This window comes from Pithys albifrons, chromosome 1 (assembly GCF_047495875.1).
Source record: "Pithys albifrons albifrons isolate INPA30051 chromosome 1, PitAlb_v1, whole genome shotgun sequence".
In the NCBI taxonomy this organism is placed as follows: Eukaryota; Metazoa; Chordata; class Aves; order Passeriformes; family Thamnophilidae; genus Pithys; species Pithys albifrons.
The window spans coordinates 123,327,467-123,353,387 of record NC_092458.1 but is presented as its reverse complement, the minus strand read 5'-3'; the positions used below and the strand labels follow the sequence as shown (position 1 = coordinate 123,353,387).

Here is a 25,921-nt window from a genome sequence, read left to right as displayed (position 1 = left end):
CAAGCATCTTCTAAAATAGCACTTCGAAGTGATGCTGGAAATTGTTCTTAATTTGATGGAACTGGCAGAAGCACACGGGTTTTCTTGCAGTGTATAGAATGCCAACAGATTCAAACAAAAACACTTTAAAAAAGGACATTTAGCTTTAATAGTGTGTGTCAGATACCAAGTTTTCTTGTAAGAGAATAACTTGAAGCAAGGACTCCTGCATTTTTACTACAGGAAAACTCCAACCTTCATGGTGCAGCACTTGATAATGTAATTTCAGGTTGTAAAGGCAGATTAGTTTCTAGTCCAATGTCTTTAAATTTGTAATGAGTTGGCAAGTTCGTGAGAGTCATCACCCAACAGTTTGCACATTAACTGGATCATGCTAATGGTGAAATGTGATGTATAATGGCAGTTAATTTCAGCAGGAACAGCTGTGGCATTTTCATTAGAGGTTTCTGGGTGGTTCTTTTGATTTGAATAAAATATTTGATTTTCAAACTGCAATTTGCTGTTGTGTGGCAGTTGGGTTTGTTTTTTTTAGGGATGGCTTGGAAAATGTGTTTACATGTTTTGCCTCTTTAACTTTGCTATAGAAGAGCTTGTAATAGAGTGACCTTGGCAGTGGTGATGTGAATCATGACAGCCCCTGAAGAGGATGGGAGAAGAAGGCTGCAGGTGTGAGGGGGCAGCAATGGTTTCCTTCAGCCTCTCAGTTGCACCAGAGCCTCAAATTCTCTGAGCCAGGCACCACTTGTATCTCTGCAAGGCATAGGATCTTCTAATGAAGACAAATAACATACATTTACCCTCTTTCAAGGAAAAGATGTTCTGTTTTTTCAGCTGTTTGGATACTGAGTTTTGAAATAAAAAAAAGATAAGTAGAAATGGGGTCAAATGATAAACAATCTTTTTCCCCCCCCCTTTTTTTTCCGTCATCCTCTAATTTTAATTTTAAAAATTAGTCTTTATTTCTCTTCTAGAAAGGCAGACTGTATAGGCTACATTTCTCTTATTAGGAAAACAAATGGCAAGAAACTGCAGAAGAGTTGCAATTGTGAAACATTAATAATGACAGGATTTGAGGTCACAGCTTATCCCCACTCTGTCTGCTCCACTGGAGACCAGACTAGTCTACTTAGAGGGAAATTGGGCAAGTGTCACACAGACCAGGTTTTGGCTGGTGGTGTCTGAACTCATCAATTCATACCAAGTGAGATATGGCCTCAGTTATGCACTAACATGGAATTTGGAGGAAGAAGCACAAGTTTAGTCAGAGAAGAAATGAAAATTGTCTGCCTACATGCCTTGAATATTAGTTACAGCTGAACTGCCTTTCCTCTTAAGGAGAAAAGTATTATTTTACAGACACTGAATGTTCTTGTATTATCACCTTGGTATATAGTGCATGAAATATGAGCCTAACCAGTGGTGTAGCTGACACTGTGAGTGCTGCTACAGTAGATGGAGTGATGTTAGAGAGCTCTTTTGTTAGAGCTGCAAGTAAGAAACAAATGGAAAAGGAAAAAAACTGCAAAAGGTGTTGCCCTTCTGTCTGACTTTGGAGACCTCAGAGGTTCCTGGAGTGACAGAATGAGCTGGTGAAGGAGGGTGGCACCAGGTAGGAGGGTGTGTGTGGAAACACAGAGCTCTGCCTGAGCCAAAATAGATGCAAATGCATATTCAGTGTCTTCAACAGGAGTCTTGGTGTCCAGGGGCATCACAGAAAGGTCTGAGCTGCTTTGCCACCAGCCTTGTGTGGTGTTCCGTGGCTGGCAGGTTTGGTTCTAGCTGGGCTGTGGAGCCACAGCTGTTGTGTAGTGCCAGCAGGGCTGGAAAGCTGCAACAGCACAACCAGAGAAACCTGAAAAATGCTCAGGTTGTGATGGTTTCAACTTGGAATTGGTGTGCAGTGCTGTGGAAGGTCGTGTTGGGTCTCTGCACAATACGAGTCTCCAAAGAGTGAAGGGGAAGAAAGTCCTGGCCAGCTGTGCACACTGGTGGGGATGTTTTTAGGGATTCTGGGTGCACCTTTTCTGTGAATGATGATGGAACACAGTTCAGAAATGCCCCAGCTAGCACTATCCTTGGAAAGGAACACATCCATGTTATGCTAAAGCTTGTTCAGCTTGTCAAGAGTTGACAGGATCTTCTGGAGTGAACCAGTGAGACAGCTGGAACAGTTCTCTCAGGGCCAGGCTGGATGGGGCTCTGAGCTACCTGCTCTAATGGAAGGGGTTGGAATGAGATGATCTTTGAGGTCTCTTCCAAACAATTCTATGATTCTAAGTCAGCATCTCTTGCAGGAACTAGTAGGATTGGATGTGAAAAGGAGTTTTTCACAGAAAAGACCTTATCTTTGTAGAGGATGGGGGAGACCTTAAAGAAAACCAGAGATCTGCACAGCTTGAAAATCCCTGGGCAGTGCTGGAGAGCTGCCAGCACCCATTGCTAATGCTTGGGGATGATCTGCACCTCCATGTGACCTGTGAAATAAGCCAGCAGGTACCACTCTCCTGGGCACCTGGCTGCCCACCTGCCTTGGGGACACTTGGCTCTCTGTGGATCTGGAGGGATAACCAGGGATTGAAGTGGTAGTTGACAGCATTCTGACTTCACAAGATGCATTTTTGGGGAAAGGGCTACTGAGATCATGGTAAGTCCTGAACTGCTGCAAGTGTGTAACTAAGCAGGTGAAGCAAAAAATTAATAGATCTGAGAACAGATTTGATTTATTGAGAATTTTGACATTAGAGCCTTTCCTAGTGATCCTCAAGCCATGCAGGAAGACCAGTGACTTGTGGGAATGTTTTTACACACGTGGCACTTTCCCACAAAATGTTTGCTGTTAGTGATTTGGTGTTTCTGGTCCAGATTTACCCAACGGATCCATCCCTGATGGGTGTTGCTCTCCAAGTGCTGCTCTACCTTTGCATCTCTACTCAGCAGCTCTGTGTGTTTCAGCAAAGCCTCAACAGTGGGGTGGGCTTGGTTTGATCAGGTGAGGGCCCTTTCCTGCCAGAGGATGGGGGAGTTGAGCTTTGGCTGTCCAAGGTGGACTTCTCTTTAAAAGGTACCAAACAAGGTGAGTGCAGACCTTGATGCAACATAATCTGGTGAAGGAGAGAAGCCTCTGTGACATGAACCACAGTTTAATGCCCAGATAAATGTGAAAACACATTTGAAAAGGCTAAAGTCCAGCTTTAGGAGGGGAGAGCTACAGAAGCAGGAAAATAATCCTCATAAAAAATCCCAAGTGTGTTCTTCTTGGACTCAGTCTCAGTGTTTTTCCAACCTGATTGATTCTGAGATTCATTTGAATTGTAGGGGGTTTCATTCTCTGGCTTTAATGTTGCAGGTAATGGGGTCCTGTCCTTTTCTCTGGTAGGAAATATGCCTCTCTCCCAAATACAGTGCATTAAATTATTCTTGTTTGAAATACTGAATCCTCTGGGTGTTGACTTGCAAGCACATAATTTTAACACTAATGGAAGTGCTCTGAAGAACGACTTTTGTTTGAACTTAAGGGATAGTTACCTGGTGTTCTGGAAGCAAATCTGAATGGCATTGAAATCCATTTCCTTGAATACCAACCATGTGTTTGTGAAATGTGAGGTGAAGGGAGGCAGAAGATAAATTGCTACAAATTAGAAGCATTACCTTGATGGAAAGGGAGGAGGAAGAAGAGGGGATGGGAAGGCAGGCAGCTTTCTACAGATGACATAAGGGAAAAACAAGACCTGTGGCTTCATAGCTGCTTCACACATATCACTGCTGCGGGCAGATCTGACAGATACACACCCCTGGAAGAGAGCAAACATATTGTTGGCTTGGCACACTTGAAAATGCATGTGCCAGCACACATGTGCTGCAGTTTAAGCAGGGCAGCCAAATGCCTGAGGCGGGCCAGCTTGATGCCAATTTTAATTTGCCAGTCAGACTTGGCTACTTATCACTCCTTTCCTTCAGCAGATTCTGCAAGCTGCTGGAGAGCACCAGCACCCAAGCCAAGCTGAATGGACCTCTCCAGTCACATTACAGGAGCTCCTCTCTGTTCCACAGGGCTTTTATTCTGAGCACTCCTTTGTATTCTGTGCGTGGATCAAAAGCTTGGTGCACTTCCATCCTGGAACTGGACTTAAGGGATGGATTTGCAGGTGATATAAATGTTGGTAGCAAAGGATCCAGCACTGATACTGTGAATTCTGAGCTGTAAATTACCTGAATTCTAGCAATGGCTTTTGCAGTCATGCCATGTAAGCCTTTAATAGATGTTTTTGCCTGACTGCACCGTGTCAGGCAGCACAGCTGGATCTACATCTGCTTTCTGCATGAACCTTCTAAAGAAGTTCTGTTTTCTCTCTAGTCATGGGATGAGTATTTGAGCCTATTGACAAAATGCATGACTTTTCTGGAGGAGCACATTAGGGAAACTGAGGACAGAGGGAATGACTAAGGATTACTTGAAGTGGAGAAGCTTGCAAGGTTTCATTGAACTTGAGTTGGAAAACACAGTTCATAGAATGACAGAATGGTTTGGGTTGGAAGGGATGTTAAAGCTCATCCAGTTCCAACCTCCTGCCATGGGCAGGGACAACTTCCACTAGCCCAAGTTGCTCAGAGCTTCATCCAGCCTGGCTTTGAACACTTGCAGGGATAAGACCTATCTGAGAAACCTGTTCCAGAACCTCACCACACACACTAAAGAATTTTTTCCTAATATCTCATCTAAACCTACTCTCTTTCAGTTTGAAGCCATCTCCCCTTGTCCTGTCACTCCATATCCTTGTGAATAGTCTCTCTCCATCCTTCTGGGAGGCTTCCTTCAGGTCTGTGGAGGGAGAGTGTTTCAAACAATGTGGGGCAGCTTTTGCTGAATCTCCCTGCCCACATTTAACTGGACTTTTTCCGTGGCCCATGGCACTGCAGGAGCTGTGGAGCATTTAGTCTTAGTGCAGGTAACCTGGTGTGTTTGTCCTGGGGCCAGGGACCCTGAAAACTTCCCACAGTGAAAAGTGCTCTCTTACCTTCTGTTAGCAATGAAATGAAGAGCAGCATCAATTCCACAGAGCAGCTGCAGCGTCCTGGGAATTGTGGAAATCCTGATTTTTTTTTCTGGCCAGCTCTTGAACAGGGCTAGTGCCCTGTGAGCTTATATATGTGGGCTTTTTTATTTCCTGGAGATCAAGGTGACCTTGTGCATCACCCTGTTTTCCCTTTATTGTGGCCGGGCTGTTTGTAATCCCTTGGCTGCAGTTTTGGCTCCCAGTGCCAGGAGTTTGCTCTGAACCCATCGCTCTCCCCACAAAGCATCTTCCCCAGAGTCCCAGTGGGGTCACTTCCCACCCAGATTTAAACCATGTGGGACAAACCCTCTGTGCCAATCGCTGTCCCATTCCAAGGCAGCTCCAGCAGCCGATCCCGGGCTCCCCTGGCAGGGCTGTGCCCGTGGCACAGAGCCAGGGATGCGGCTTTGCGTCATCCCTCTGTGTGCTTGCAGTCCAGTGATTCCCTGCCACTGGAATAACCCTGGAGTCATCCCTGTCATCCCTGCATGTGGCTGGGGGCCACTCCAAGTTGCTCCCTGTGACCAGACTGGCTGCAGGAGCAGAGTTAAGTGATGCAGAAACACCCTCACCACTCGCTCTCACTCATGTCCTGAAAAATCCAATGTTTTGCCCCAAGGTGGAGGCACAAAGTTCCTCTGCCTGGTGACTCAGAGCTGCCATAATTAATACCTTTGGCAAACCTGGCTGGCCACTCACTAGTGCAGCCTAACAGACTGTAAGAGCATCTGTTTGGCTCTGAAATGTGCAGGGGAAACAGCAAGAAAATAAGAACAGATTTTTTTTTTTATTGTACAACTAGAAATAAAACACCCCAACAGAAAAAAAACCACCAGAAATTTTTGCAGACTGGGAAGAACCAGCCTGTTTTAATAATGATAGGGAATGTGATCAGATACGAAGCAATTTGTCAGTGCAGATTTTCACCATGAATAATCCAAGCTGTCCCTTGAAGACAGTCTGTAACTCAATTAAGGCTGGGTTTACAGCTCAGCAAATTAAATTACCCGAAACTTCAGAAGGCCTTGGAAGAATTAAAGCTAAAGTAAGGGTTTTTTTCCTACAAAAACACCATCCATAATCAGTTATATTATGCCTAGACAAGAGCCTTGACCCCTTAATTGGCTCAGGGCACTTTTCCTATCTGCGGATGCTGAAATTAAAGGAATACCAAGACACTGCCTGTATCCAGATGATTTTTCCAGGTCCCTGGGGTTCTCTTGCTCCTCATCATTTGCTATGAACTGCCTGTATTGCCTGCACAGGTGGCCAATGCTTATAATTTAGGTTGCCCTGGTACAGCTGTTTGTGGGTCAGAAACATCAACTCCACCACTGAAACGATCAACAGGAACACTTGAACTGTGTATTTCTTTTTTTAGCTGGATCATTTCAATGATTGTTTTCAACAGGGCTCTACTGAAGGGTTATTTTTAACTTGAATAATTTTAGTGCTCCTATTTTCTGTGTGACCTTGCAAACAATTGTCTCCAAAGAAACCAGGCCTTGGGCATGGGAAGGTGTGGCTGGATTGGGGTATAAATGGGAAGTGGGAGTTCTTAAGGCAGGTTTCCTGCCATTTCTGGAATTGTAATGCCAGTCTGATGGTGCCAATAGATAAGAAATCACAGGAGGAAAAAAGGAAGACACCATCCTTAGGAACCTCAGTGATGTTTTATTTATGCCATTTAGCTTAATCAATTATTATGTAATTGAAATATTCCTCTGGGGTCACCTTGGAAATAGTTCTCCAAATGAGAACTGAGGTAATTTTTTGGCAAGTGTTGTGAGAAGGCTTATCCTGGAGTTGATTCTACCCTCTTTGCCCTTTGCCAAACAAAACCTAACATGCAGTTTAGAGAAATTCCACAGTACCACACTGAGGTTCCAGCTGAACTCAGGCAAGGAATCCTGCTGGACTGAAGACAACCCCTTGTCCACATATGAGATAGCTCTGTAACTAAGCCATGCTGGATCATACCCTCCATTTCCTGCAGTAAAAAAAAAAGGGGGGGATTACTTCTCATAGCTGGCACGGTAATTAACAGGATTTGGGAAATACACTCTTGCAGCTGCTTTCCAAATTAACTTCAAAGATTCCATTAATCCCTGCCTCAGAAAAAAAAAAGTGATTACAATGTCTTCAGAGAAATAATGTTTTAATTCAAAATATGCTAATAAACTAAATATTAAGCAAGCTCCTGTTTGTGCTAATTACGTTGATTACATTTGGTGTTGGTGTAAATATTCTGTTTAGAGCATAATATGGAATCTGAATACAAAATCAGCAGGTTCTTGCTGTGCTGAGTTATAAATTACAGCATTGCCAAAAGTGGGGCACAGGGAAAGTTCTTTTCTGTGCTATTGGAATATTCAAAACCAGCACTGTCAGTAGGTTCCTGACTCTCAGAGATTCCCTCTACCCATTTTCATCAGATGCCTCCTCATTTATCCTGAAAGCTGCTCCAGCTCTGTGGGCAGCACAGGAAGGACATGGAGCTGCTGGAGAGGCCAGAGGAGGCCCCAGGATGGGCAGAGGATGGAGCAGCTCTGCTGGGAGGAAAGGCTGGCACAGCTGGGATTGGCCAGCCTGGAGAAGAGAAGCTTTGGGGGGACCTCATTGTGGCCTTCCAGGAGCTGAAGGAGCCACAGGAAAGATGGAGAGAGTCCATTTGCAACAGCCTGGAAGAACAGGATGAGGGGGAATGGCTTCAGACTGCCAGAGAGTAGGATTAGATGGGATATGGGGAAGAAATCCTTTATTGTGAGGGTGGGGAGGCCTTCGGGACAGCCCTTGAACTCCTCTGTCTTCCCCTTGGGAAATCTTCTTGTCATTGCTGTTATGGGCTTGGGAGAGCCCTTTGTGAGTGACATCTTCCCATTGGGACAGCTCTTTGTCACAGCAAAGAAGGGAGAGGGGAAGGAATAAAAAAAAATACTATAAAATAAAATAAATTAAATTAAATGAAAGAGAGAAAGAAAGAAAGAAAGAAAGAGAAAGAGAGAGAGAGAGAGAAAGAGAGAGAGAAAGAGAGAGAGAGAGAGAAAGAGAGAGAGAAAGAGAGAGAGAGAGAGAAAGAGAGAAGGATGGAAGGACGAGAGGAAGGAACACTGGGCGCTCTACCTGGGGCCGTGTCCGGGGTCCTGGGCTGGGGGAGCCTGAGGTCCATCTGGGGGGAGGCAGAGGAGTCCTGGGCAGGCTGGGCCTTGGGCTTCTCCTTCCCCTCGTCCATCTCCTCATCCTGAAGAGAGAGAAAGAGAGAAAAAGAGAGGGAGAGTGAGGGGAGGGACCCCTAGGGAGCTGCTCCCTCCTGGGGGATCCACTCCCAGAGTGGGACTGAGCTCTGCGCTCCTTATATACCCCTGGGGGCAGGACAGGGCTCTGTGATGTCACAAGGGGCTCTGGGTAACACCATGGCCATGTCACCAAGGGCCCTGAAAAGTGCTTGTGATGTCACAAAGGGCCACCCCTGGCCCCCCATGGGCAGCAGAGAGGACTGGAACTGGCCCACGATCTGGACTGGATGGGGTACCTCAGATGAAGAGCCATTCCCTTCACCAAGAATCTGCCATGCCTTGTTTTGGTTCTGGTAAAAGGTTTTAGTGGGGCCTGTGAATGCTGCCTTAGCTGTACTGTGAGATGTGATGCCTGCAGTGTTACAGCACCTGAGCTTTGGAAACAGCAAAGTGAGAAGAGCCCCACCAGGTTTAGTCTCTGTGGGATCTTCACACTGAGTTTTTTTTTTCCCACTGAACTTGGTACCATCCCAGCCTGTGGCAGTAAGAGTAGAGTAATGCTCAGATCCTTGGAGTTGCAAAATGAGATGCAATTTAATTGACTACAGTTCTGCCCCTCTGCCCCCTCAGGTGAGCCCCACCTGCAGAGCTGCCCCAGCCTTGGGGGCAGCACAGGAAGGACATGGAGCTGCTGGAGAGGCCAGAGGAGACCTCAGGGTGGGCAGAGGATGGAGCAGCTCTGCTGGGAGGAAAGGCTGGCACAGCTGGGATTGTCCAGCCTGGAGAAGAGCAGCTTTGGAGGGACCTCAGTGTGGCCTTCCAGGTCCTGAAGGAGCTACAAGAAAGATGGAGAGGGACTGTTTTCAAGGGCCTGGACTAACCGGACAAGGGGGAATGGCTTCAAACTGTCAGAGGGCAGGATTAGATGGGATTTTAGGAAGAAATCCTTCCCTGTGAGAGTGGGCAGGCCCTGGCACAGGTTGCCCAAAGAAGCTGTGGCTGCCCCATCCCTGAGAGTGTTGTCCAAGGCCAGGTTGGACGGGGCTTGGAGCACCCTGGGCTGGTGGAAGGTGTCCCTGCCCATGACAAGGGGTGGAATGAGATGATCTTTAAGGTCTCTTCCATCTTAAGCCATTCTGTGCTTTTAAGTGTGCTGGGTACCAAAGCCCTCATATCTGTGGACACTCAGAATTGCCTGTTCTGGGGACTTATCTGCCTGGACAAAAGTGAAGAAACCCCACCTTTTAAATAAGGCAAATGCCCTGAGTTTGTGAGCAACACTGAGATGAAGGCACTCAGTGTGCATTTTGCATAAATGTGTAAATAAAATGTGTGTTTGACATGGGCAGTGACCACACTGCAAACAAAACCATGTGTAGTTATCACACACTTGATAATTTCTGCGAAATATTCCTCGGGTTTCTAGGAGGACAATGGGAATAACCATGTGCCTTCAGTGATTAAAAAAGTCACAAAAAACCACTGTCACTGTACCAATTTTTAGCCACTGCAGTTTGAATCCATCAGCTCATCTCAGCCCACCTGTGTAGTTTTAATTTATTAAAATAGCTATAGGAGAGCCCTAATAAAATTAGGGACAATCAAGAGCTAGTCAAGTAGAACACTGCTTGACCCATGAGGATAATTACAGGAATTGTCAGAGTGCCAGGGATCATTTAGCTTTGACAGCCAGGATGGGAAGATGGATTCTGGTGTTCTTGCTCTGGCAAGATTGTGCTGCCCTGGCAACACAAGCCAGACAGAAAACTGGCTGTGGAAAACTCCCTTGGAGTAAAGGAGGATGCAGGGAGAAGGTGTGAGGAAGTCCAAGTTGATAAATACTTTTTCTTTCTGTCAGGTGCCCAGAAAATGTGAACTGTGATTTCTTACATTGATGTGTGAGACAGAAGTAACAGGCACATTATCAGATTTACCCATCACTCAGACAAAATCTCAGCTGGATGTTCTGTACCTGATGCAATTACCTTAAATGTGGGCTTTGAAGGACATTTTCATCTCATAAATGCTCAGTGCCACATCTATAAAAACGTGGCAGAGGAGTGGAGGAAATTCTAAAGGAGGCACAAGTGGCTGAGTGAGGAAGGTTTATTTGAATGGCTTCTTGTGCAGTTTTCATTGCTGTCTTCAGCCTTCTCTCTGGGATTCTGCCCTTCTGTCTGCAGATGTTCTTTGGGGGCCTGGCTGTGACTGCTGTGGATGAACCTGCACGTCACAGAGTTGGTTTGGGATTTGCCATCTGTCTGCAGACCACTTTGGAGAAGACATAATTAGGAGAGAATGAGTGAAATGGCAGAATTTGTGCCTAGCTCTCCAGCAGTGCACTTCATCTCTACCAGCTGTTCATTTTCATACTTTCTGATATATAATTCCAAAAAATACAGTGGTGCTAAAATTCCAGTCCTGTTATTTAGAGGCTGAGTATCTTCTGCAGGTTCACAGAAATCCTTCTGTCACAGCAACATCGTTTTTCCTGCTCTTAACGTTTTCTTAAACATTGTAATACATTTTGCCTTTTCTTTTGAGCCAAATTATTTGCTGTGTTGTGGTTAAGAGTAACGTTTTTCACGCTTAAATGTGTGAAATGCTGAGTGCTGTAGTTTCAGTGCATGACATCGGAAAGAGATTGTCAAATACAGAGAAACAGAAATCTCTGGTAAGGAAGAGTTTAACCTAATTAATAATTTTTAAATCCTGAATTCTCCTGAGTGTATCCACTCATCCCTGGTTATAGCTGCTTGGTTCTTGCCCCTACTTAAATTTTGGATCTTCATTTAGTCTCTGGTGTATTCTTTGCTAGAGCGTGAAAGAAACTGCTGGTTTCAGTTGGCTCAGGATGTCACCTCATCATGTAATTATTTTCTAGTGGCAGGTATGCACAGGGTATTGATCTACCAGCAAACTGATGTTTCCCTCAGTGCCCAGCACAGGTTTTTTTTAAGTGAATATGTTGTTTTTCTGAGGTTTTTTCAATAGCAAATTTATACTTGGTGTCAAGAACCATGGACAGCAAAGTTGGTGAGGGGTTTACAGCTGAGGGAGCTGGGGAGGCTCAGCCTGGACAAAAGGAGGCTCAGGGGGGACCTTCTGGCTCCGCAATCCCTGCCAGGAGGGGGCAGCGGGGGGGAGGGAGGGGTGTGTCGGGCTCTTCTTCAGGGCACAGGGACAGGAGCGGAGGGCACAGCCTCAGGCTGGGCCAGGGCAGGGGCAGGGGGCACAGCAGCAGGAATTTCTGCCTGGAAAGGGTGGGCAGGCACTGGCAGGGGCTGCCCAGGGAGGTTTGGAGTGCCCAGCCCTGGAGGTGCCCAAGGCAGGACTGGCCGTGGCACTCAGTGCTCTGAGCTGGGGGGCAAGGTAGGCATCGGGCACAGGGTGGGCTCCAGGGGCTGGCAGGGCCATGCCAAGGTGGACATCGGGCACAGGGTGGGCTCCAGGGACTGGCAGGGCTTTGCCAGTCTTCTATGATGACTCTGAATTCTTAGAACCAGGAGAGCTGAATATAACCTGCCTGGACAGAAGGTACATTGCAAAGGAGAGACTGAAGGCTGCAGTTCCACATTTCATTATGTGTTTCTAATCCAGATTTCTCTAATTCCTTCTTTACTCTGTAAGAATTGTGCTTGCTCATGGAATATCCTCGGAGTTCTACCTGGGGAAACTAATAAATGTACCATGACCCTTCAGGCACTAGAAATTAGATGTAATTGATGTTCTTTGGGATCTACCTGTGTCTTTAGCCTAATGAACCTCAGCTGGGACTTACTTCAGTAGCCTAAATCTTTGCAAAGATCAACCAACACAAGTAAAGATCAGTTTGTAAGGACTTCCCTTCTTTGTGTCTGGGTAGTTCAACCCTAATTGAATTCAAGGAATTGTACAAGTTGGATGGGCCTTAAAGCAACTGGACTATTGGAAGGTCTCCCTGCCCTTGGCAGGAGAGTTGGAACAAGATGCTTTTAAGGTTCCTTCCAGCCCAAACCATTCTATGATTCTAAGTATTTAGTCCTAAAAAGCAGTAGGTGGAAATTCCTGTATCTCCTGATCATTCTGTTGTGATTAGGAAGCTTTCCTTATTTGGAAAACATGGAAAGTCTCTAAGCAGGTATTTACAGTGATGTTTTTATTTGCAGAAAGGTCATAAACTTCATAAATCTTAAAAATGTATTTTTCAGTACTTTTTTTTCTTCAAGGCTGAAAGAGCTGAATTTTTAAATTAAAACAGAAGGCTATGAAAAATAATAAAAAAGGTGCTTATGAAATAGTTTAGTTGGGTTTGATTTATGTCTCTTACAGAGAAAGCTTTGTATGGAGAAGGGATGGTAGTGCAGAATAAAGACTTGCTTGGCACACAGGGGGCTGAGCCACAGTCACTCCTGTGCTGCACAGAACCAACATGTATTTCCTTCTGTCACACATGAGGGATGGACTTGGTAGCAAAACAAAGCCTAAGAAAAGCTTAGGGTATGCACAGACTTCACTGCCAGAGAGTACAGAACATCCTAAGAACATTCCATGTGTGTTCATGTCCTGAGTAAAATCTGTGCTGATCTTCTCTCCACTGTACAAAAAATTTCCACTGTTTTTATTCTCTTAATCCCACTCTTGGATGCTTTCTTGGTTTGTTTGTTTTTTTGGGGTTTTTTTGGTTTTTTTTTTGTACAAACACATCCAGCAGCCACTGCTTTCCTGGGATCCCTCTCCCTGTACCTCGTTAACCCTGCCCTGAGATGAAGCAGCAGGATGATTTTCTCACTGTTACAGCTCATTTGTCAGAACTTTCTGGCAGCTTCAATGCCCCTGATCTCGGACATGATTTTGTAGCTCATCGTAAAGCAAACAACCCTTCTGCCCCCAAAATTCTGGAATCAACACCTGGCCACAATCCCTAAGACTGAGGGGATAATTAAAAGCATAAATGAAAAGGTCAAGCTATTTCAAGACAAGAACAGAATGTAAGATTAAAGACAAAAATTAGGCTCAGGGGGGCAGGAGGGGCTGGAAGATGAGTAGAGAAGCTGCTGCAGTAATTTAACATTCTTCTTGAAATGTCCTCCTGGCTGCAAATTCACTTTTGACCTCGGTTTGTACACCGAGGGGACTAATTTAGTGCAGTTTTTCATGCCACATTAACTGGCTGCTGTGTATAGCACTGAGACTTTAACAGGAAAGTGAACCTGTTCCTTTCTTACTGGGATTTTGAGCATATGGCACTTGTCTTTTTTACTTCCTCCGCTGACAAATTGGGACTAACTTTGATTTTTGGAGACATTTTTAATTATGTGTCTTTGGTGTTCTGTAAAACCACTGAGTTAAAAATTAATATAGCCCCGAGCAGTCATAAACTATGTTTCCTCCTACGCAGCACAGCCACAAAACTGTTTATCCTGTTTTACTGTATAATCGTTATGGGTTTGCACTCATGTTCATTTTAGCTCTGATGTTTCTTTGATGCCTGGTGGAAAGTTGAGTCAATGTTTCTATCCTGGTGCTTGCCTTGGGAAAGGCTGGGGAGGGTTAGGAGCTGTCTTTGCTGTTATGGGCTTGGGAGAGCCCTTTGTCAGTGTCATCTTCCCATTGGGACAGCTCTTTGTCACAGAGAGGAAGGGAGGAAGGAATACAATAAAATAAAATAAAATAAAATAAAATAAAATAAAATAAAATAAAATAAAATAAATTAAAAGAAAAGAAAAATAAACTGAAATTAAATTAAATAAAAGAGAGAAAAAAAGAAAGAAGAGAAAGAAAAAAGAGAAAGAAAGAAAAAAAAGAAAGAAAAAAGAAAAAGAAAGAAAAGAAAGAAAGAAAGAAAGAAAGAAAGAAAGAAAGAAAGAAAGAAAGAAAGAAGAAAAAGAAAGAAAGAAAGAAAGAAAGAAAGAAAGAAAGAAAGAAAGAAAGAAAGAAAGAAAGAAAGAAAGAAAGAAAGAAAGAAAGAAAGAAAGAAAGAAAAGAAAGAAAGAAAAAAAAAAGAAAGGAGGAAGGATGAGAGGAAGGATGAGAGGAAGGAACAATACATCACCCTGGCCCCAGCGTCACTGCACCTGGCTGCTGCTGTGGCTGAGATCCTGACCTGGGAGAGCCTGAGGTCCATCTCGGGGAGGCAGAGGAGGCCTGGGCAGGCTGGGCCTTGGGCTTCTCCTTCCCCTCATCCACCTCCTCATCCTGCAGAGAGAGAGAGAGAGAGAGAGAGAGTGAGGGGAGGGACCCCTAGGGAGCTGCTCCCTCCTGGGAGAGCTGCTCCCGGAGTTGGACTGAGCTCTGCCCTCCTTATATACCCCTGGGGCAGGGCAGGGCTCTGTGATGTCACAAGGGGCTCTGGGTAACACCATGGCCATGTCACAAAGGGCCCTGAAAGGCGCCTATGATGTCACAAAGGGCCACCCCTGGCCCCCCATGGGCAGCAGAGAGGACTGGAACTGGCCCATGATTTGGACTGGATGGGGCACCTCAGATGAAGAGCCATTCCCTTCACCAAGAACCTGCCATGCCTTGTTTTGGTTCTGGTAAAAGGTTTTAGTGGGGCCTGTGAATGCTGCCTTAGCTGTACTGTGAGATGTGATGCCTGCAGTGTTACAGCACCTCAGCTTTGGAAACAGGCAGCAAAGTGAGAAAAGCCCTACTGGATTTAGTTGAGTCAGTGTTTCTATCCTGGTGCTTGCCTTGGGAAAGACTGGAGAGGTTTAGGAGCAGTGACTGAATGAAGGGAGCCACCTCAAAGCTGTGGGGAATGAAAATTTTCTCTTAGGAGGAAAGGCTGAGGGAGCTGGGGCTGTTCAGCCTCCAGAGGGACCTTGACAGGCTGGAGAGATGGGCAGAGAGGAACTGTCTGAAATTCAACAACAGCAAATAAATGCAGGTCCTGAACCTGAGGAGGAACAACCTCAGGCACCAGTAAAGGCTAGGGCTGACCTGCTGGAGAACAGCTCTGGGGGAGGAAGAACTTGGGCATGCTGATGGATAACAAACTGCCCCTGAGCCAGCAGTGTGTTCTGGGGGCCAAGGAGGCAAATGGGATCCTCAAGTGCATCAGGAAGAGCATTGCCAGCAGGGCAGGGAGGGGATCCTGCCCCTCTGCCCAGCCCTGGGAGGCACATCTGCAGTGCTGGGTCCAGTTCTGGCTCCTCAGCACAGCAGGGACATGGGGCTCCTGGAGCAGGTCCAGTGGAGACCTGCAAAGATATTGAAGGGCCTGGAGCATCTCTGTGAGCAGGGCAGGCTGCAGGAGCTGGGTCTGTTCAGCCTCCAGAGCAGCCCCTGAGAGGGCACCTCCCCATGGCTGGCAGTGCCTGCAGGGAAGGGGCAGAGCAGGGGACACTGAGGGCACCTCCCCATGGCTGGCAGTGCCTGCAGGGAGGGGGCAGAGCACGGACCAGGCTCTGCTCAGGGGCCCAGCAATGGCACAAGAGCAACAGGCAGGAACTGATGCCCAGCAAGTTCCACCTGCACAGGAGGCAGAACGTCTTTGCTGTGCAGTCACCCAGCACTGAGCAGAGACCAGAGAGGGTGTGGAGTCTCCTCACTGGGCATATTCCAACCCTATGTCATGTGATGTGGGATGACTCTCCCTGAGCATGAAGGTTGGATCAGATGACCCACTGTGGTCCCTTCCAACCTGACCCATCCTGTGAGACCATCAAACCCCAGAAATTATTAATTTTTTCTTGTATTTCAGTGATTTTAATTTGATCTGTTCCATCTGAGGACAGTATCTTTTATACCACCTCTTGGAGGGCTTTCATCCATTGCCTCTTGAAAATACCTGCAGTACCTCCCCCTCTTGTTTAGTCCCCTTTTGTTCCAAAGCACCTCAAAAAGCTCAGTTTTGTTCTGCAGCCTGCAGTGGCATCATGAAAGGTGATAAGAAAAAAGCTCCAGCTGCTAATAATACCAACACCTTGAAAATGTTTTGAAAAGTAGGTCCACTGAATGTATTGAAATGAAAGGCTAAAAGCTTTGCAGGAGGATGAACCCATTGTTTGTGGCTTTTCCCCAGGTTTCAATGCCTTATTAATGAGAAACTGATTCTCACTTTCAATTCTATTGCAGTCACTTGCAAGACAGCACGGGGCTTATACATCAAAATATGTATATAACTAAAGGAAAAGTTGTCAGAAGTTGGTTTGGCAGACTTTCAGACTTCCTCTATAAGTCCAGTGGTCACCAATCAAACCAATGGCTGTAGAATACTTAATCTGATTTCAGACTTAAAGAAAAATATCCTGCCCTCATTTATAGAAAACCTTTCTTTTACCAAAACGAAGTTTTTATTCATTTTCTTTGACAACCTCCTCCTCTCCCTGAGGGGAAGTCTTGAGACACAAAATAAATGTGTGAATCCATATTCCAGCACTCCATCAATGGCAGACTGAACCTGACAGGTATAGCCAGGGGAGGAAAGAGAAGCTTTCATAAAGCCTGAAATGCTCAGAAAATAAGACAACTTGAAAAAGCACTTAAAAATATACAGGGGGGGGGGGGAAAAGCACCATAGCTACCTTTTTATCGAAAGGAAAATCCAGTATTTTGATGGTTTTGGGGCAGGTCCCAATAAATTAACACTAAAATCTCGTTTAAAATGTTGTTTGGAATTGAAATATGGAAATATTACCCAAACTTTAAACAGAGGCATAAAGGTTAATATCCTCAGCAAAACACTGTTGGGCAGATTTATTGATTCCTGCCTGTTGGTAACTTCTGTTTTTCTCTTTAAAATCCCTTTAAAATCCCTTTCCTTGACATTGTTGGTGGAGTTTTTCTCTCCTGTCTTGGCTCTGAGGCTCCAGGGAGGAACAAATGATGTGTTTCCACCTGTGGGGAGGCTGGAGCTGTGGTTGTGGGCTCAGAGTTGTCTCTGGGGCTGGTGTGTCTCATTGCACACGGTGAGAGATGAGGCAGAGCCAACAGAGCAGAGCCAGATGCACTGGAGTCTGTCATGGAGGAGGAGATGGGACACCACTGTGTGCACAGCAAACCATATGTGGTTCTTGTATTCTCCTGAGGAGGTGGAAGAACTTGCTTTCCCCTTTCTGTGTCAGAGCTGAGGACACGTGAAGGTTTTGTATGTACAAGGGTTGGACTCGATGATCTTGGAGGTCTTTTCCAACCCAATCGATTCTATGATTCTATGATTCTACATCGTGATCAGCTCTGTGTACAAAGAACACCTCAAAAATGCAACTGCTTTGGGAGATGAAGGACAGAAACCAGAGCAGCAGGGGAGGTTTTAATCACATATTCTAGAGCAAGTACCTTCAGATAAATATGCCTCTATGAATTTTCATTAGGGAATCAACAGGACTCTCCATGTCTTGGTACAGATGATTTGGTGCTGCTGTGGCAATTCCCTTCCCTGCTGCATGAGGGTGTGCTGCCTCTGGTGGCTCAGTGGAGCTGGATTTATTCCCTGAGCTTAATATTCCTGTATTTTCACATGTCCAATCCTACTGGATGATTTCTTCAGTGTGTTTCTGTAGCACTCACAAGTATGAATAATTTTCCATAAGAAATGTAAGTTTTGCCACACTGGAAGTACCTCAAGATGCTGAAGTACCTGTGAGATGCTTTCCAGGGGATACAGAATAATTTTCACAGAGTGACCCTTTCTAAGCCAGGAAGTTCCCTGGTAGTGTAACCACACTAGTACAGCCCTGCCACAGTGAATATTTGGACTGCATTGGTGATGGTGAGGCCACACCTTGAGTGTTGTGTTCAGTTCTGGGCCCCTCAGTTCAGGAAAGATCTTGAGGGGCTGGAGCGGGACCAGAAAAGAGCAACGAGGCTGGAGAAGGGACTGGAGCACAAGTGCTGTGGGGAGAGGCTGAGGGAGCTGGGGGTGTTCAGCCTGGAGAAGAGGAGGCTCAGAGGTGACCTCAACACTGTCTAGAACTCTCTGAAGGGAAGTTCTGGCCAGGTGGGGGTTGGTCTCCTCTCCCAGGCACTCAGCAATAGGACAAGGGGGCACGATGGGCTCAAGCTCTGCCAGGGGAAATTTCAGTTGGAGATCAGAAAAAACTTCTTTGCAGAGAGAGTGCTCAGGCATTGGAATGGGCTGCCCAGAGAGGGGGTGGATTCCCCATCCCTGGAGGTTTTTCAACTGAGATTGGCCGTGGCCCTGAGTGCCATGATCTGATAAAGGGACTGGAGTTGGCCCAAGGGTTGGACTTGATGATCTCGGAGGTCTTTTCCAACCCAATCCATTCTATGGTGATTTAAATCAGTTGGTTTCATGGAAAGTCAGGAGGCTATTCCTTGGACAGAGTCAGCTGAAGTGGGAAGTTCCATCTTTTCCAGTGGCCAAAGCAGAAAATGGATCTTTTAGCAAAAGTCGAGTCAGGACGGAGATTCTCCTTAGCCCTTCTCTTGTTGCTGATGCATTTACAGGAACATTCTTATTGTCTTTTGGGTTTTTTTTAATGGCATCAGCCAAATGAACTTCTAGTGGGGCTTTGGCTCTTTATAATTGTCTCCCTGCAGAACCTCACCACATCCCTGTAGTCCTCCTGAGTCCTGGGAAGGGAGGCACAGCAGGGAGCCGAGGAGATGAGGTGAGGGACTGCAGCTCATCCCTGTGCACTGCTGGAAACTGCATTACACATATCCCATCATTAACGTGGGGTAATTATATCCAGGGCACACAGTGATGCAGCTGTACCTAAATCACAGAATAGAAACCCTTTGCTAGGTTGGAAAAGACCTCCAAGATCAAGTCCAACCTTTCCATGGCACTAAGGATTCCTGTTCTGACTGGCTGTGTTTCAAGGCAAGTTGTTATGAGTGTGACTGGCTATCCAACATATTGAGGAGAATCCAACTGTATCTTCTAGTAATTCCAAAGGGAAAATGCATGTTCAAGTGTGTTCTAACCATTTCTTTTGTGTTTTATTTTTTCCCCTAACAGAGACAAGGAACCGGAGCTACAAATGGAAAAGACAAGACATCTGGTGAGAATGGTAAGGGGAGACTTTATTTCTTGATGGAGAATATTGAATAAAATTGAGTCAAAATACTTCCTACCCTAATGATAGATGTCCAATAGCAAAGGATTTGCTTCACATCTTATTTTTTGAATGTGTTTTAAAAACTGCAAGGGCTTCAGTGGGTTTGTTTTCTTTATGTTTGTATGTTTAAATCCTTTACTAAAGCAGAGACCTGACTCTGAAAACGTACTGTGCTAAACCAAGGGAGTCCAGGGATGTCAGAGCAGAGACAAATGAGGCTAAAACAAGAGTAGGTACGTGGGAAAAGGACACCAAGGTGGGAAAAAGACACCCAGAAATGGGGTTTAAGTATTATGAGCAGCTCCTTTATGAATGGGGAAGGTGAAGAGAAGAAGTAAACTGGTTCCAAAGAACTTGCTCATAAACGTCATTTCTATGGTCTGATTCATCCCCACTAATTTTAGCCCCATAACTAAGATGCCAGAGATAGAAGCCACTTTTGTAGAGCTCATTTGAGTGTTGCTAGAGATAGCCTATGGATGGAGCAGCTCCATGGAAGGAAGGACCAGATGGCAAATAGGCTCCAACTTCAGCACTTGTCAAGAGTGATCTGGACTTGTCCCTGCTGCTCCAAGGGCTGAGTCACTGGTTTTTTTCAGACTTTAACAAAGGAGCTGGCAGAAACCAATTTCAGCCCCTTAAGTGGCACAAACAATACTAACTGGATAATGTTGGTTGGTTCCCCTACCCCCCCAAAAAATGCAAAACTGAATTTTCAGAGATAACAATAATTTTTTTTTAGCCGAAATCTCATTTCTTACAGGAGCAGAAATGCCTTACATACAAATGATGAAATTACCAAAATCCACTTTCCATTTTTTTCAAAGGAAAACAGTTGGATCAGTTTTATTATATACCCAGCTGAAAATAAGACAGCATTAATTTGAAGATATTCATGAACAGGATGAGGATTGAACTGTACAAACATGCTCTCTGCTTCTGTTTGCTCCTCCAGCTCTTATTAAAAGAATGTGCTCTGGTGTCCATCCCATCTACTGAAAAACAGGAATAATCTGAGTCTCTTTGAAAAGCCAAAGGTTTTCCAAATGGGTTATTTGAGCAGTTATTTTGGATATGCATTTTGGCCTTTAAGTGTTGGTCTGAATAGAATTTTTGGGCCCTTTGAGGCAACACATCCTAAAGCATTAAGAGCCTTCTTTATGGATAGTTTTCCTATTAATCCAGAGGTGACTTTCCCATAAGGGCTGTTTGCATAATGTTACAGTAAATGAAATCCGTAGATGATGTTCCCAGTATGATAAAACACAAATTGGAGTGGGGAAAAAAATATAAAGAAATAAATATTTTGGCTTGCTATAATGTCTTGAATTAGTGGGAACAAATGTACCCTGACAGCAAAGCAATTTGCATTCTCAAGTTAACAGGAAAGGAAAGCAAGCAAAATTATGTCAGCCATTCGGGCAGCATGGGAAGCATGTTTTTCTCTTTACTGTTTGAGCACATTATGCACTGAGCTCATTTGCCTTGAATTTCTTCCCAAATAAAAATTTCTTCCCAAATAAAATTGTCCTGTTGTCAAGTTTAGCTTAGATTTACTGATCCTGCAGTCTTTTTAAAAGCAAATTCTTTTTTCCTCGACGGGGATTTTGAGTGAGAAAGGGCCGAGTCATTAATTCCCAAATATATATGATCCTAGTTGGAGCATAATTTTTGGTATAATATAGAGGCAGATGCACAGTTAATCTTGGGCAAATAGATACCAATTATTTTTTGTAATGAAATTACAACAGAAAAACTGTCACCTACATAAAATACAGGAGCAGCAGGGGAGATGGAATAGATTCCTCTGATCTCCCCAACCCACATGCTTGCATAAAAATAAAGCAGAATCAGAACTTTGAACCTGAGATTGAATTCTAAATCAAAGAAGCAGAAATGTATAACTCTTTGTCCTCATTAGCTCTCTGTAGTTAGAACCCAAGCAGACATGATTTATTCCTCTGAAAATTGGGGTGTGCTGGAAACCTTCATACACATATAAATCCTTTGTTACATGTTTTTTGGCCAGAAATCTGCAATTTGTCCATGTCTTAGACGTTATAGCATCATCTTCCAGTGTTTATTTCTCTGTCAGAAGGAAACTTTCCCTCTTGTTTTCCTCTTGTTGACAAGGGGGGAGGGTGGAGAAACAAAAAACCCTTTCATCTTGTTGAAAAGAAAATAAAAAGTCATGCTATGACAATGTTTGCAAAGGCAAACTAGTCTGGTTGCTGTCCTTGCTCTTGTTTACAGATCATGAAAAGCTGCTGAAGGTTGGCCCAAGCAACAAATAAAGATGCTTGGCTGTTCTCAGAGTTTGATTCACACAGTGACACACTGCTGTGGGTCAAGCTTTGTTCGTGCTTTGCAGCAGACAATGAGGTTTGGGTCTGCCTCTAGGCTAGGCTGGAACTGAAGAAAATAAAACTAATGACCATGGCAATCAGCATTGTCTCTCTTTGAAGACCTGCATGGTCTCGCTGTCACTGCACAGCACACAGGGAAATTCAGTCTCTGCAGATTCCTTTTAATAGCACTGATAGTTTTGATGGACAGGAATGCATCTTCTTGTTTGACCTTCATTAGACAGCAACAGGGTAGCCCTAATTGTATTGAGTTCCTACCAGCACATCAGCAGTGGTTGCTCTCAACAAACCTCCCTGCCAGCAGAAGGGGCTGCACTGCTGCATCCACACAGGATGGGCGAGGGTGGAAGGGACCACAGCGGGTCAATTGTCCCACCTCCCCACTCCAGCAGAGCCATCCCAGAGCACATGGCACAGGATTGTGTCCAGAGGGTTCTGGAATATCTCCATTGAGGAGACTCCACACCCTCTCTGGTCTCTGTTCAGTGCTGGGTCACTGCACAGTAAAGAAGTTCTGCCTCCTGTGCAGGTGGAACTTGCTGGGCATCAGTTCCTGCCCGTTGCTCTTGTGCCATTGCTGGGCCCCCTGAGCAGAGCCTGGTCCATCCTCTGCCCCCTCCCTGCAGCCATGGGGAGATGCCCTCAGTGTCCCCTGCTCTGCCCCCTCCCTGCAGGCACTGCCAGCCATGGGGAGGTGCCCTCAGTGTCCCCTGCTCTGCCCCTTCCCTGCAGGCACTGCCAGCCATGGGGAGGTGCCCTCAGTGTCCCCTGCTCTGCCCCTTCCCTGCAGGCACTGCCAGCCATGGGGAGGTGCCCTCTCAGGGGCTGCTCTGGAGGCTGAACAGCCCCAGCTCCTGCAGCCTGCCCTGCTCACAGAGATGCTCCAGGCCCTTCAATATCTTTGCAGGTCTCCACTGGACCTGCTCCAGGAGCCCCATGTCCCTGCTGTGCTGAAGAGCCAGAACTGAACCCAGCACTGCAGATGTGCCTCCCAGGGCTGGGCAGAGGGGCAGGATCCCCTCCCTGCCCTGCTGGCAATGCTCTTCCTGATGCACTTGAGGATCCCATTTGCCTCCTTGGCCCCCAAGACACACTGCAGGCTCAGGGGCAGTTTGTTATCCATCAGCATGCCCAAGTTCTTCCTCCCCCAGAGCTGTTCTCCAGGAGGTCAGCCCCAGCCTTTACTGGTGCCTGAGTTTGTTCCTCCTCAGGTTCAGGACCTGCATTTATTTGCTGTTGTTGAATTTCAGACAGTTTCTCTCTGCCCATCTCTCCAGCCTGTCAAGGTCCCTCTGGAGCCTACCCAGTCCCCTGTACTATTGGCCACTCCTCCAATCTTGTGTCTTCAGTGAACTTGCTGAGGAGGCAAGTTAAACAATTGATGAACAAGTTAAGCAATTCTGGGCCCAGTAAAGAACCCTGGGGGACATCACTAGTGACAGGTCTCTGGGATCTGCTGTTCAGCCAGTTCTCAATCCACCTCACTGTCCACACTTCCTGAATTTGCCTACAAGGATGTTGTGAGAGACAGTGTCAAAAGCCTTTTGAAGTCCAGGTAGACAATATCCACTGCTGTGCCTTCATCCAGGTATCCATTATAGAAGGCAATCAAGTTGGCCAAGCACGATTTACCTTTAGGGAATCCATGCTGGTGATTCCTGATCCCCTTCTTGTCATCCATGTGGTTACAGGTGTATTTCCTATAAAATACACCAGCACATCTTCTTGGGGTTTATGCAGCACAAGTCTGGCAATTCTTGAAGGTGTATCAGTATTATAAGTACTGGAAAATTATTTGGAGTAACTTGAAGGGGTTTGCTGTTAACTTTTGATGACCTTACTGGATGTTGGTCAAGTCGGAAATAACATTTGTCAATCTTGACCTTTTAAACAAGTTGCAGTTTGTCCTTTTACAGCTTATGGTCAAAGTCAGATGGTGATTCATGTCTTCCTGAAGAGGAGTGACTGTTGCATCACAATGTGCTCTCATGGTGCATCATTGGCTGGCAGAACCCAGGGAAGAGTTTCTGGTGGCATCAGTGGGCACTGGGTAATGCTGAGTAGCTTTTCCACCCAAACATACTCTCCTGCTGTCAGGGAAGTGCATGGAATTTCATTCTGCTTTTAGAGTGGGAAGAAAAAAAGTGTTAATTGGAGAAAATTCCATAAACTAGTTTTCCTGGGTGAAAAATTGTCAAAGGGCTGTTTTTAAAGCAACACCACCCTAATAATGATCAGCAATAACACATGTACAGAAGGACTTGCATGAAACCAACTTGTACACAGGAGCCAGGAAACTGCAGCTGCCATAACCTCACTGGGTCTTGAGGAGCCTCAGTCTACCTGAAACCCCAGAGCTATTTATTTGTGATGCCACTGCAGACTGAATTTCTAAGCTCTGTTACATAATGCTGTTCTCTGTGGTAGCAAATCCAAGGGGAATACAGCAGTACTATCCCCAGGCCCCTCAGTGTGGGATGAAAAGCTGGAATTTTCTTTTTGCTCACCTGCTTTGATTAGTTGGGACAATCATGTTTGCAGATGCATCCTAAATGAAAACAGAGTGTTCCTGCCTTACTGTTCTTACTACCTCGGCAATGTCACAAAGTTCCTTTGTAGGTTAACACTTGTCACTTCTTATTCTGTTTCACATTGCCCTGTGTTTTCTTTATTTTTTTTTTCAATGTAATTTGCAAGCTGCTATCATACAATCTACTCTTTAATAGCCCAGCACAACTGCCAGGGAAAGAATTGCATCAGAACCAATTATTTCTGTCTTCAGATTTACAATCACTCTTTCTCCTATTAATAGATCTCGCTCTTTATTCTGGGAGTACATAAAGCATGTGGTTATTAGTGGGTATCTGTTAATAATTTTCTTGGAATATCAGATTTATCATTGAGTAATCTGGATGTTTATAGTAACAAAATAATGTGGTTTCATGGGATGAATTCTATGACATCCTGGCCCTGAGTGCAATGAAAATGGGCAGGTTTTGCCTGAACTTGGATGTGATGGTGGCTCAGGGCAATCATGGCAGGATGCTCAATTGTGCTGGAAAAATTCCCTTCTTTCCAGTTCCAGCTCATTCCCAAGCACTTGTCAGTGCCTGAGCTCTGCTTTGGAGCATGTAGAGAACTCTAAATGAATAAATACTCTGCATTTATCCTCTCCATGGGATGCCTCTACATAAGGATGAAGTTAACAAAGAAAATTCTTACATTTTACATCTGAAAATGAGTCATCTAAACTCACTTCAACCCAAATGCTTGTAGAAAACTTGGGAATCAATTGTAAAACAGTGTGAGAATAGAGATATCTCTCTAGTAATCTTTCCTGGTAGAGAGATATGTATCTTGCAGTCTTATTAACAACCCATTCACCCACTTCCTCTACTCAAAAATTTTGGAAAATTCTGCTCTTTGCTCACAGTGTACTCAGGAATAAAAAAATCCTGCCAGGTCCGACAGAGTAAATAATTATCTTCCTAGTTATTTATGTAGAGTGCTTTGCTTAATAGAGCTCCAATTCCTGGCTAGAGGCCAGGATCATTATTGTAGGCTGGCTTAATATAAATATCTGTTTAAGAGCTCAAAATTAATTTTCCACTAATACTCTCCAATGACTGCATAAAAAATGGACTGGTTTTGGGAACAGCCCTGCAAATAAACTCACTTATGGAAAAAAGACTTTGAAGAGGGAGGGAACACATGAGGGCAATTTGTATAAATATTCAAAGGATGTCATGGAACATGGTCTGCTGTATCTTCCAGGGCCTAGAGGTCACATTCTTTAGGCACAGGAAGAGGCAATGCCTGTGCATTTTGTCTTTCCCAGAAAACATTGCTGGTGAGGCAAAAGATGAACTATGTTTTGCAAGTAACTGCTGAATCAAGGTAAAAAAAAACCCAACACTTTCAGGCTGCTCCTCTCTAATATTTCATCCCCACAGCACTAATCAGAAATTAGAATGGAGAGTATTGTATGCAGCTAATTAATACTGAGTTTTCCTGGCTATTAAGTTGAGTGTTGGGAGGAAAATATTTCACTGTGGTCTTCTAAAATTCTCTCATCCCTTGAAAGTGGTACCTCATGGAATATGATCTGTCAGTAATGCAGCCTCTCTTCTCTCTCTCAGTCTGTATCCAGAGCCAAGCTCTATCCTGTATCATCCAATCTAGCTGGTACTAGTGGGGATTTGGGAAGTGAGATGAGAATGGTTTGTTGTACCTCACCCCCCAGCTCTTAAAAT

General features: G+C 45.1%; 1 protein-coding gene across 1 annotated transcript in view; it reads left to right on the top strand.

Annotated features, from left to right (window-relative positions):
• PCP4 (Purkinje cell protein 4) overlaps positions 1-25,921 on the top strand; it is a 62,721-nt gene that overhangs the window by 6,494 nt on the left and 30,306 nt on the right. The window contains exon 2 of the mRNA XM_071566644.1: positions 19,203-19,254. Within this exon, the coding sequence (XP_071422745.1) occupies positions 19,203-19,254 (52 nt within the window). The remainder of the gene's footprint in view (positions 1-19,202; positions 19,255-25,921) is intronic.